Consider the following 12,828-nt stretch of genomic DNA (forward strand, 5'->3'; position numbering starts at 1 on the left):
ACTGTCCCGGCTCACAAGCACACCATACGTTATGCCTCTCACTTTCTGCTCAGTCAGGTTGCTTACAGCTAGAACAGCTAGGAGTGAACTTGCTATGGTATTCTTGTCTTAGGACATGCATACATGATAGTGCCAGTGCAGGATGTATGGTAGGGTGGTGTAGTTTCACCACAGCACACTCCACTGCATGTGTGCACACACGCACGCGTGCACACACACACGTATACATATTCATACCCAGCTGGGGACTCTGCACTCAGACGTCCTAAGGGAGTGGTATTTAGGAGCATCACACTGGGAGAATCTGCAGTTCCCCACCACCTGTACAGTCAGCTGCCCCTTCTCGTGCTGCTGACCATGTGGATATCTTCACTGGTGAAGAGTCTATGTGATCCTTTTGCTCTTTAAAAAAGAACTGGCTGGACAATTCTCTATGCAGTTTAGATTAGCCATTTCTGATATACTACAAATATTTCCTTCTTGGATGTAAGATCTCCTGTGCTCAGGATAACTTGAACTTCTGATCCTCCTGCCTCCACTTCCTCAGTACTGAGATTACAGGTGTGTGCACTATACCCAGTTCATGAGGTTGGGGGACTGACCACAGGGCTCTGCGCATGCTAAATGGGTACTTTGCTAGTGGAGCCCCAGCCCTTCATTTTCTGCTGACTTCCTTCGTGGAAACTTTACTGAGCAGATTTCCAATTCTGATGAGTCCAACAAACTTTTCTCAAGTAGACCATCAGCCCATTTAAGAGCTTGGCCTAACTTCAGGAAAACCATTTTTCCTGGTTTTGTTGTTGCGGTTGGAGACAGGTTTTCTGGAACTCCCTCTGTAGACCAGGCTGGCCTTGAACTCAGGCTGCCTTTGCCTCCTGAGTGTTGGGATCAAAGGTGTGTACCCCACAACCCTCATCATCTCCTAGTTCTTATCAGCATGGTTTGCACACCGCCTATGACCCATTTTGCATTGTGTCTGAAGCAAGGGGACCTTAATTTTCCCCAGTGAGCCAAGTGGCTCCAGCTCCTTTTACTGTGAAGACACTCTTTTGTCAACCCAGTCGCCTCTCTTGAATCTACAAGTGCCACTCAGGTCCCTGCATCCCAGTGTCTCCCCACAGGTCATCCAGCATCTATGCCATCTACCCACCGACCTGCTGGCTCCTTTCTGCTGTCATTCTTTAACTGTGAGTCACCCTGTGGTCATAGGACCTTAGCTTTGGGTTGGACAAGTAGGACACAGGTCATTTTCCCCAGAAAGAATGCTTTAAAAGACATTTTATTCATTGTGTGAACCCATGTGCCGTAGCACCCATAGTGAGAGGACAACTTGCAGGAACCTGTTCTCCTTTACCACATTGTGACTGGTGACCTGTCAGCCTGAGGACTTTCAGTCACTGTTGCTAGGTGGCAGAGCCTGCTAGCCAGAACCGCATCTAAGTTTGTAGCTTGAGGTTCCCTTGCGGTGGGAGTCACACTCACCCAGGGAGGTTTGCAGGGTCTGATTTCTGAGAGCTTAGTCAGGAGTGGCCTCCTGACTAGAGATCTGCTCCAGAAGCAGGCAGCTCCCACACAGATCACACCTCTCCCTAACATAGCTGTGGGCTCTCTATTACTCACTCTGAGATGGTTCACTGGGCTGTGTACTGCTACGTTATTCAACGTGCCCATTTCTAAGCCTTAGCATGCAGCCATGGCCTCTGGCTCTAGGGATGGAGACAAACATTAGTGAAGGTGCATCTGACAGCCAGGCACTCCCCCAGCAGTTGACTCTGAGCCTGGTATCCAAGGCCCAGTGTCTATCCCAGTCCCCTGGGCTGTGAGGCACAGGAGGCTTTGGTGTTGGGCTGAACCAGAAAGGCAGAGCTGAGACCCTAGCAACAAGAATTTCTCTGGGCCTCAGAAACTGCTGAGGGTTCTGGGAAGATATCTACTAGTGCGCAGAGGGACACATCCCAGCTGGCCTGGATGGTGGCAGACACAGCATGGGTAAGGGAACCACACTGCCTGCTGTTCCTTGCGGCTGCTGTCCTTAACCCACGGGCTTCTTGCATGATGCCCTGGGGGTTTCACCCATATAGGAGTATCTATGAGTGGTCACTTGTGTACAGGTACACATGTAAGTGTGTGCACACATCAGAGAGTGGGAGAGTGCCTTCTCCCATATACTCCACCTTTGTTTATTTGGCTGGGATAAACTTTCTCTGCCTCTCAAGTGCTGGGACTGCAGGTAAGTAAACACACCAAGGCTCTGCAGATCCAAACTGTAGACCTCAAGCTTGCTGTATGAACATTTTACTCACTGAGCCTCTTTCAGGCTTTGATATTCTTAAACATGGTTAACTGCGCACCCCTGATAGGCAGATTCCAATTTCTGAGCTGAGATTCAGCAGCTAACAAACTCAATGGCCTGATCTTCCAGGATCAGCTGCTGGGGTCAGACAAAATTTTGGCATTCTGTGTGAGGGAACAGAGACTGGATCTGGATATGGAAGCCGATCAAGGTCTTTTGGGGGTGGGGGTGGGGGCAGAAAATGTTTGCCCTACAAGACCTGCAGGCTTTCACCTCTGCCATCTTTGTCCTGAAATCTCTTGATTTAAAACTGTCTGGGGCCAGATCCCCAGAGAGGGAGAGGGTGCGTGAAGCAGGGGGGGGGGGGGGGTGTGGAAATGCTTCCAGGGGGGTAGACTAGGCTTCCCCTTCCCCCTTTCATCTGTAACTTCATTTGCCATGGCTCAATGGACCCATCCTTCGAGATACCAGGCAAGGACTCCAGGGCTCAAAATTCTGCCATGTATTTAAGGACTCCGTACAGAACGTTTCCAGTGGCAGACAGGTTTATGTGATTTCAATATAAACTGTTTTGCTGCAGCTCGGAGGCCAGTAGCGGTACCCAAGGCCCTTGTCCAGGGTGGTGACAACTACACTTGCTTGAAAGAAAATAAGTCCTTGCCAGCCACTGTAGGATCAGCTTGGTATTTCAAGGGATCCTCCTTGCCACAGTGGTCAGCCACACCAGTCACCTCAGGTCTATGCAAGCCGATGACATGCTGACAGCTCCCGGTGTCTTCAAGTGTTCTCTCTAGGCTGCTGCTGGTAGCTTCTGGTCCTCAGAGCTCATTGTGCCGAGCCCTCGAGACCCTGCTGGACAGGTCTTGTAGATGCTTCTTCACCTGTATAAGGGGACACCTGTCAGCGGGGACACCATGGCAAGCCTGCTATCACGAGATCACATGAGACAGCTGAAATCCAGTACTACACACTCTGGCTCATCTTCCACTACATAGCCACCCAGACCATGTCATAAGTAAGGACAGAGCTCAGCGCAGACTCAAAAACAGAAGGAATGCTAAAAAACAAACAGCTGGAAGCAGATCACCCCAAAAGACAATGACACTGTGGAGACTCTATGGTGGCCCTGAAGGCTGTGACTCTTCCTCACAGCGGTGGATGCCTACAGGGGGTCACAGAGAACTCTACTGATCCCTTAATTCCACAAGGGCACAAACAGCCATACTGACCTTCCAGACACGGACCTGGCTTGATCTGTGGTTTTAATGAGTTCTCTCACTGACAGCTGCTAGCACTACCCTTCATACGTGACCTGTGGTTTGATGTCAGTAGCTGGTAGGTCTCAAAGCATACTATGGGGTCCTGGCACCCCTAGTTGATGTTCCAGATTCACAGGGTCCCTCATTGCAACAAGTCTCTTAGTGGCCAGGGCAGCCACGAATGTGCTTGAATTTTAGTCCTGTGAAAACCCCCAAATCCTATGGTAACCTCAACAATGGCCTCTGAGCCCTAGAGATTTAGGCTCCTGCTGTTCTATGCACTATTCCACTTCTCAGAGCTTATTTATCTTTGTGCAGTTAACTCTCTGCTCAACCTGAGAAGGTACAGGAGGGAATCGCCCATGCTGGCCACAGCCCCAGATTTCATGAGACAAGGTGTCCTCGGGGGTTCCCAGCACATGTGGGGACTGTTGACACAGCTGGTCTGCCTTTGCTTGTTCGCACTGTTCTGCCTCCACTAACCCAGAGATTGTTTCTTAAAGGGCTCCTGGGGACCCCACTGCCTCTGCAGGCCACCTATGTCATATCCCCATGTGGCCAGTCTGGGATCCAAGCCCACACCTCAGCAGGCCAGGAAACAGCTCCCTGTCCAGAGGCTCCCTTGGCTGCTACAATGCTGGCTGCCTTCCATGTCTATCTACAGGCATGTACATCTGATCTGACATGTTGTCTACAGGCACAGTGTCTGCTGAGCATCTCCCATGCTGAATACCCAGCCACTCACAGTTCCAATGAACTGCATTTGTGTTTCCCTGAGTCAGGAGGTCATGTTTGTCTAAGAACCAAGGGAAGGCTTAACAGGACTGGGCGCAGGGACAGAGGAGTGGAGGACGGCATCCCCACCTTGTAGCCCAGCTCCTTGGTCTTCTCCTCCAGCAGCACGTACTTCTCCTTGTTGCGGCTGATGTGCTCGGGGTCGCCGATGCTCTCCACGTGCTTCAGCTTCTGATGGGAAATCTCCAGCTGCTTCTGGTAGTGGTTGTGCTTTTCAATTTTGGCCTCGAAGTGCTTGAGCTCCTCCTAGAACACATCAGGAACTTCGTCTCCCCGCAGTTGGAGCCTTGAGGTGCCTGTCTCTTATCCACCGATAGTCCAGGCCACGGCTGGCAACTCCTGGGCTGCACGCCTGAGGGCTGCACATGCTTACTGCTATTGTCCACCAGAACCTGATGGCAGCGGAGACCTTTGAACTCCCATCCCTGGATACCTTCTTTCCCGATGACTCGGGATGGTCACCCATCTTCCACCTTCAGGAGATCATAACTAAGGCAGGCTGGATTTGGGGATCTAAGGTCTCTTCCCAGGGCCACAAAAGCTACACCCTTGTGAGGATGGCCTTGTGTCCACCTCAGTGCCCCTGCCCCTTAGGGCTCCTTTGCTTCTCACAGGTTGCCTGCTGCTGGAATGTTCCCTGCCTGCTCCCTTTTACCTCCTGGGTCCAGTGATCACTGAGGGGTCAGTGGTGGCCTCCAAAAACGCCACCTCTGGAGCTCCTTGGGCACAGACACGCTGGAGAAGTCTTGGATGACTTGGGGACCTTGACTATACAGGTCCCAAGCATGTCCTATCCTACTCTAAATAGCAAGAAACTCTCAACAATCCCATTTAGAAGATATTGCCCCCATCAGCTTCCTGGAGTTCCTCCCACACCGCATCCTGGGCCAGGCACATGGCCGTTCATCCCTCTCAGCCGTCACAGCACAGAGCGGGACAGGCCACCCCACCATGCTGCACACAGGAAGCACTGGCACTGCTGGCGTGAGTGGCGTGTGCCCGCCTGCTACCACTTGACTGCCGACCAGGATGACGGGGACTGCAGAGGCAAAGGGGCAGGAAGGGAAAGGGTCAGGACAAGAACACAAACGCACTGTGGATGAGGAAAAGGAACAGAGAACCTGGCCCCATTAGAGACCACAACAGAAGGCGACACAGCTTTGTCCCAGTTTCCTTACCCTGAATGACTCCAGTTCCTTCTCAGTGAAGTTGGCAGACTGAGCCAGGTCCCACAGATCTATCACCCGGGGCTCTTCAAACTCTGCAGGAGAGCAAGGGCTGTCTATAGGTGGCAAGTCAGGACACACCTCGGTGCTGGGGGCCAAGTGGCTTGTGTCATCCCAAGGGAATAGTGTGGGTTGCAACTTGGGAGCACTAAGTACCTGGTCTGTGCTCACAGCTTAGCTGCAGCTCGATTGAAACCCGACGACACCAGTGGAGGGGGTCACATGCTCTAGACCCAGAATCACCTGCTACCCCTGCCCAGGGCCATCAGCCTGCTCCTGGCTCTCAATTGAGGGGGTGTGACTGAGAGCACCGGTATGACAGGACCATGAAGATCCAGCTGGGCACTAGGGAGGGCTGTTACCAAGTCAAGGCTGAGGTTTGCCCATTCACATTTTAGCTCCCATGATCCCTAGACTAGGTTCCCTGGCCTCAGAAAATCCTGCTGTCCACAGGGCCCTTTCCCATCCATGACCCAAGAGAACCCTGGTTCTCCAGAGAATATAGGAGTTAGGCCTATACTCCCACAGGCAGGCCAGTGGAAGAAGCCAAGGGACTTTTTAGATGCAGCTCTCTAGGAGATGGCCCATGGAGGGCAGGATGGTGGATAGAGAAAGTGATGACAACTAACACTGACCATGGCCAGGCTCCCTTTTATAGCCCCACTGGCCTGAGACAGACTGGTCATCTCTACAGCACGCAATCTCTGGAGAGGGAGCAATGACTTCACAACAGTCCTTGAGACCAGCCCCACAAGAGCACACCATGCCTGCAAGGCCTTGCAGGTGCTCCCCAGAAGGTTTGCCTGGGCCCATGCTGTCTAAGGCTGTTCATGGAGGACTTTGTCTATTGCTGGACACAAAACTAGCCCTGCCCCCAACCCCCCACAATGCCACTGCCTCCTGGAGCCCCAGGGATAGACAGCAAGCCTGGCCCTAGTACTCATGTAAGTCTTTTATTATTATTATTATTATTATTATTATTATTATTATTATTATTATTATTATATGTAAGTACACTGTCGCTGTCTTCAGACACTCCAGAAGAGGGAGTCAGATCTCGTTACAGATGGTTATGAGCCACCATGTGGTTGCTGGGATTTGAACTCCGGACCTTTGGAAGAGCAGTCGGGTGCTCTTACCCACTGAGCCATCTCTCCAGCCCTCATGTAAGTCTTGAGAGGGTGGGGTTGTCACTGCAGCAGAAGCTGGCACCCTGCTTGATACAAGGGCCATAGGCCAGCATGGGCCTTTAGCTATCCCAGACTGGGCTCCACTGGCAAGGGGATTCAGAGACACTCCTGTGTGATGTTTACCAAGGCTGAAAGACAGCCTGGATGGAGGGCCACTCTGCTACTCTCTTATCAAAATAAGTTTGATGACAGGACTGATGGCCGACCCAGAACATTTTTAAAAAAATTAACCTTTATTTTATATGCATGAACATTTTGCCTGCACGTATGTCTGTGTACCATAGGCAAACAGTGCCCACGGAGGCCATTAGAGGGCACTGGATCGCCTGGGCCTGGAGTTACAGATAGTTGTGAGCTGCTATGTGGGTGCTGGAGATAGAACCCAGGTCCTCTGCAGTAGGCCAGTACTCTGAATCGCTGAGCCATCTTTCCAGTTCCCAGCCTAGACACTTATATTACAGCTCCAGGAAGTGGGGCCCAGGACAGGCCACTGACAACTGAGTATGACAAGTCTCCTAGATACTCCTGGGCCCATGCACCTGTCCCCAGGGCTTACCAGTGGTGGAGCCATAGCCCTGGTGGCTGACCTTCCTCAGGCGGTCCAGGCCCTGGTTGATACTGCGCAGTCTGTCCTTCAGCTCACTGTGCTTGCTGGTCAGGGTGTCGCTCTTGATGTGGGCCATGTCCAAGGGACTGAGAAGGTTCTCATAACCTTCTGTGGAACAAGACACAGAATGTTTGACAAGAACTGGCATCTTAGTGGCCAAGATGGCTCCACGTCCACCCACGGGCCATACCTCTGCAGCTCTCAGAGCTAGCTAATGGATGTGCTTTCTCAAAGCATCTAAGTGCGGATGTCTCAGCACCTGTATCCAAGGCTTGCCCCAGCAGTCTCCATGGTCCCTAATGCCTCCTACATTCTCAGGCCTCCTACTTGGCAAGGTCACACTACTTAGAACTCACGGTAGCTGGATTAGGTTAGAGTGGTGGCCTGTTACATCAGGGCACCTCAGTCACCCCAGAAGCAATCTGTATAGCTGTACTGACTGATATAAAAACCGTATGCATTCATGAACATGGGTAGAAACATAAGAGAAGTGTTCCACAACCCAAGGCAACCGTGTCCCACTGTGCCCGCCCAGAACACTCGGGTGTAGGCGGACGAACCTTCAGCTCGGCTCACTGTGTCTAGCAGCACATTGTACTCGTGGATCTTCTCTTTGTAATGCAGAAACTCTCTCCACAACTTGTCCAGCTCTTCACTGGAGAATTTCCCTGATGTCTTTGCCTAAGAGGAAACAGCCTGGGTGACCATGTCTGTCCGGTCATCAGCACACCCCAAGGAGTTCAGGCACCTATCAGCTGTATCCTTGCTCCAGGGCAAAGAACTTGGGGCTGTTCTTACCCCCTGCAAGCCTTGTGATCCTCTCCTAGGTGTGTGCACCAGGAAAAGAAAAATCAATTTGGAAGCTCCTGATGGGCAGTGCCTCTGTTCCTTGAAGTCCCGATTTGACAGGACTGGACAGAGAAGGACTCTGAAGAAGGGGCCTACATCTGCTTAACTCTTCCCACTGTGTACACACTGAGAACAGCAGGGCCTTCCTAATAGTCCAGCAGGGACCAGATCAGTGTAACCCAGACAGGCTATCCCAGGAGCTGGACCAAGTGAACCTGTGGCACTGAACCAATGCCATATCCCAAGGTTCACCCCACACCTGTGCTCTTTGCTTTGTCTGCACCACAAAGCAAAGGTGGGCCAGACCCAGTACTGCCCACTTTCCCAATCACGGTATCATGAGCCCACACCAACATCTGTACACAGCTGAGGGTTCCTTTCCTAAGCCCAGAAGCAAGACCACAGACCAGACCAAAGAAAGGAAACACAGCTACCTGACCTGACTGATAACTGTGTGATTTAGCCACACACCATGAAGAGCACATCTAAGACTGCAGTCCTGACAGCTAGGAGCAGCTCTGCTGAGCAAGAGTAACCAACCAGGACAGCTCAGACTTCACAGAAAAGAGAATATGTGCACAGATCATGTCTCGCGGTGAAGCCAGCAGCCTGAGTTGGTGTAAAGGTGACAGCAGACAGAGCCCCCCAGTCCCACATCATCGGCACGTGTTTCAGAAGACAAGGGGGAAAATGGCAGGTGGTACCTTGTGCCACAGTTTTTCCAGCCTGGGGTCCCCCAGCTCATCCTGGGTGTCTTCATCGAGGGCGTTGCTGTGCACCATCTGGGTGTCCTTCCTCCCATCGAGTCCGTATCTGGCCAGGATGACTAGAGAGGGGGCATTTGATTTTTATTGGACACTGTCTCCCTTACTAGGCAGAAGCTGCCACAGGAGCCTGTCTGATGAGTCTGCTTCTCCTTTTCTAGAAGATTCCTTTCACACACACACACACACACACACACACACACACACACACACACACCAGTGGCTACACGAGATCTGGGGAAGACACGCACCAGCTTAGGTTCCCAAGGCCAGGGACTCACAAGGCATCCTGGGTTCCATCACAGATGCTCCCTGCTTGAGCTCTCCTGAATCAGGAGCTCATGGGCAGGGAGGGTATGTGCTGATGTTTGGACTGAGCAGTCTCCTGAGTGTCAGGGTGATGGCTAGGAGAGGCTGGCCAATAGGCACCTAGCCTCTGAGATGTCCAGGCTCTATGCATGCCCACAGCCCTTTTGGCACCCTTTGTCACTAACACAGAATGGGCAAACCTGCCAACTGACTTCAAAAATGACTGTCCTGTAACTTCCATGCCCCTGCCAGCCAGACTACCCTGGAACTTGCATACCACGTGAAGCCACCCATGCCTGCTTGGTGAGAGGGCTTGCTTGATCCCTGCTCTTAAGGGCAGAGAGACTCCTAGGCCTAACTTCTGCTTAGCTGCTGAGGATCTGTCCCTCACCTGTGACCCTGTCTTCTCTGGAAAGGGTACAGAATTTCTGTGGTGTTACTTTGTCATCTCTAAGCTGGTGATCCCAGTATTTTCTTGGGCCTTCATCCAACCTGGTAGCCCTGGTGCCCAGGGTGGGTTAGGGTAGGAGGAGAACTAGATAAGTGGGGAACACGAGCTCCATTAGACTCGGGCCCATAGGCAAATTGCTCAAGACTGTTCAGAGTTGAGACTGAGCAAGCTCCGAACCCTGGAGTGCTAAGCTCTGTATGAAATGGAGTCCCAGGGAGCTGAGCAACTCACAGAAGTTCCCTGCAGTGTCCAGGCCCAGCCTGGGGAATGAGGCAGCCCTGGGAATGGCAGTGGGCATGTCCCTGAACAGCTTCCCCACAGGACTGAGTCCATGTGGGGTTTTGCACTGGACCCGAGGGTCTAGATGATGCAGTTCCCATGAGACTAGCCCTTAAGGATCTGGCCTGGCCCAGGTAGAGCTGGTTATAGTTAAGGGGCCCAACCCTTCCATATGATTACCAGCAGCATCTGTTTCTTAGACCCAGGTTCTGGGTCTGGACCCTGCGTTTTGGTCCCCTAGATGAGGGGCCAGTATTGACAATGACTTGAGCAGTGAAGGGAGGGCCCAAATGGACCACACCCAGAAGGTGTCCTGCACCCATCTCCGGCAGCAAGAGCTCCACCAAGGGCTTAGAAGGGTCAACTTCATGTGTCAGCTCCTAATCCTGTCAGGTCTGCTGCTCTATGAGCCAGACCCTGTCAAGCTGGAAGAAGCTAACCCCACCCAGGACACTGGCTAAGCCAGAGGACGGTGGTCACCAGCTCTCTTCCTGGCCTTCTGCGTTCCTCTATTTCTTAGCCCAACTCTATCTCTGCAGAGCTGGCTGCCCACTTCCTTCTGGCAGCTCCCAGCCTCCTCTCCTAGGGAGCCAACTTCACATTCACCATCACGCCTGAGGAAGGGACTCTATAAAGAGCAACTCCTGCCATAGCAGAGACCTTAGCACTGAGGGTTAGTTCTGAGGAAGCTGCTTGTATGAACCTTGGTTATAGTTCAGTTGCTTGTAACAGCCAACATTAACTCCCATCACCCATTCTGCATACCAGTGCTACCTTACAGGGGGCACTACCCTCAGTTTGGGACTACTATGAGAGGCAGGGCATGCCTAGGTCATGTGGAAAGCAGTGTGTTAGCACAAGGATCAGGGGTGTGGCAGTGATGGGGGTCAAACGTGCCTCTGGTTAGCCAGTGGGTGGCAGAGCAGGGATAGAACCTCACGCCCAGGGCAGGCAGAAGAGCTGGTGGCCAGTCTATGGGCTATGTCCCGAATGTCACAGGGTGGCACATAATGAACCCAACTCTTCCTATCAATGCCCGACTGTGGGCTGAGGGTGTGAGGAAGATGGGAGGAGAATCCAAGTGGAGCACACACCCATCCTCTAGACCTAAGGATCCATGTGTGCACTAAGTATGCACAATGCATACGCCATGTGAAACTCTGCCCAATCTTCCATGTCCACACAAGGAAATCAAGGAAATGCTCACAACCCACCTTGCCAGCACAGCCTGAGATCAGACCCACTTCCTCATCTGGGTGACAGCATCCTTTGCATCCTAGCCAAACAGCTCCAGAGCCTTTGGTTGCCTGGGTATCAATGTACCAAGGCCCTAGCCCTGACTCTCTCCCAATATTCATAAAACAGCACTGGAGCTTTTGAGCAAACCCAGGGCATGTGTCCTCAGGTGAGTCACCTCATAGGCTGCACTTGCTGTCACAATGTCCCCCTACTCCAGTCCCTCAACTTGGCCTGGGGGCTGGTGGCTCCCCCCCCCCGCCCCCCCTGTGAGAATAGGAAGGTACCGTTGAGGTTGTGGATCAGTTTTGCTTCTTTCTCCCCATCCTTATCTAAGCCTTCCACCTTCAGCTTTTTCCAGTTGAGTTCATCCCTCTCTTGTATCTTCAGGTCAGAATGCAGCTCGGCCAGCCTCACAGGAGACAGATGAAGCTGCCCAAGAAGAAAGGAGCGACATGCGATAAGCCGATGTGTGACGTACCATGGGCAACAAGACTGACCTGGGGGAGGGGGAACTGGGAGTTCAGAGTGGACAGGGCTGGAAGTCACTGACAAGATACACAGGGACTTCAAAGACTGATGACGCCTATGTCAGGAGCCCAGCTAGGGACATAGCTGAGTGTGTCTGGAAATCCCAGGTCCAGGAGAAAGCCAAGGGCTGTCAGAAGCCTCCTGCAGCGGGGCACCACACCTTTCCCATGCTGACACCTGGAGCTACGGACCAGGTAAAGGATACATATCCATTGAAGGGCTGGACTTGGTGAGGAAATGAGTTATTTTTACAAGAAATAGGAGAAGAAAAAAGAATCACCACATAGTAGAAGATTAAATTTATAAAAAAAACCTTGCCAATATAATCTTACTTTTTTTTTTTTTGAGGTACTAGGACCAGATTCAGGGCCTTGTACAAAGTAGACATGCTACCACAGAGAGATTCTATCTCAGAATCAGTTAGGACTCTGCTCCCAGGGGACCTGAGAGGTCAGCTCCTGTAATCTGAATACATTTTATTTAAGAGGACGAGACTTGGGTCTCTGAGAGGATGTGGTAAACCTGCAGAGGTTTCCCTACCCCAACTCCAAGGAGAGTCCTTTGCTCCCCACACTGCCCAGGAGTCTTCATCTTGCAACACACTGGGCACGTCAGATCGCTGAGTCAGGACAGACATGTCCCAAACCCCCTCACAGCTCATCATCCTAAGTATGTCTATGAAACAGGAACCGGGTAACGCCAGAGTCAGGGCACGAAGGGCTAGACTGCCATGAAGCAATCCCCCCTCCTCCCACAAGTCTCAAACTGCCCAATCTCACAAGATGGAGGTGGGCTCCATGCCTTTGCAGAGCTCTCCCATACCCGACTCCACTCCCTGGGGTATCAAGACAGACCTCAGCTCTTCTAAAGGTGGACTGGGCATGGGGCAAGGCAAAGAGCTCTGCCACACTTTCTCTTCCACCTCATACATGATAAACTACAAGGATAAAACTTCTCCTGGATGGTGAAGATCATTGAGAACCCCCCAAAGGCTCCAACCCAGGAAAGGCCTAGGTGAGCACTTTTTTTTTTTTTTTTT

The 12,828-nt window shown here is 52.0% G+C and overlaps 1 protein-coding gene across 1 annotated transcript in view; it reads right to left on the bottom strand.

The window, feature by feature from the left end:
* Window positions 1-1,263: 1,263 nt before the first annotated feature.
* The window catches only part of Lrpap1 (LDL receptor related protein associated protein 1), a 13,693-nt gene continuing 2,128 nt past the window's right edge, over window positions 1,264-12,828 (bottom strand). The window contains exons 2-8 of the mRNA XM_021163335.2: window positions 11,546-11,690; window positions 8,924-9,045; window positions 7,931-8,051; window positions 7,320-7,478; window positions 5,526-5,608; window positions 4,417-4,593; window positions 1,264-3,174 (exon numbers count right to left, since the gene is read on the bottom strand). Of these exons, the coding sequence (XP_021018994.1) occupies window positions 3,112-3,174; window positions 4,417-4,593; window positions 5,526-5,608; window positions 7,320-7,478; window positions 7,931-8,051; window positions 8,924-9,045; window positions 11,546-11,690 (870 nt within the window). The 3' untranslated portion in view covers window positions 1,264-3,111. The remainder of the gene's footprint in view (window positions 3,175-4,416; window positions 4,594-5,525; window positions 5,609-7,319; window positions 7,479-7,930; window positions 8,052-8,923; window positions 9,046-11,545; window positions 11,691-12,828) is intronic.

The sequence above is a fragment of the Mus caroli genome, chromosome 5, assembly GCF_900094665.2.
Source record: "Mus caroli chromosome 5, CAROLI_EIJ_v1.1, whole genome shotgun sequence".
Classification (NCBI taxonomy): Eukaryota; Metazoa; Chordata; class Mammalia; order Rodentia; family Muridae; genus Mus; species Mus caroli.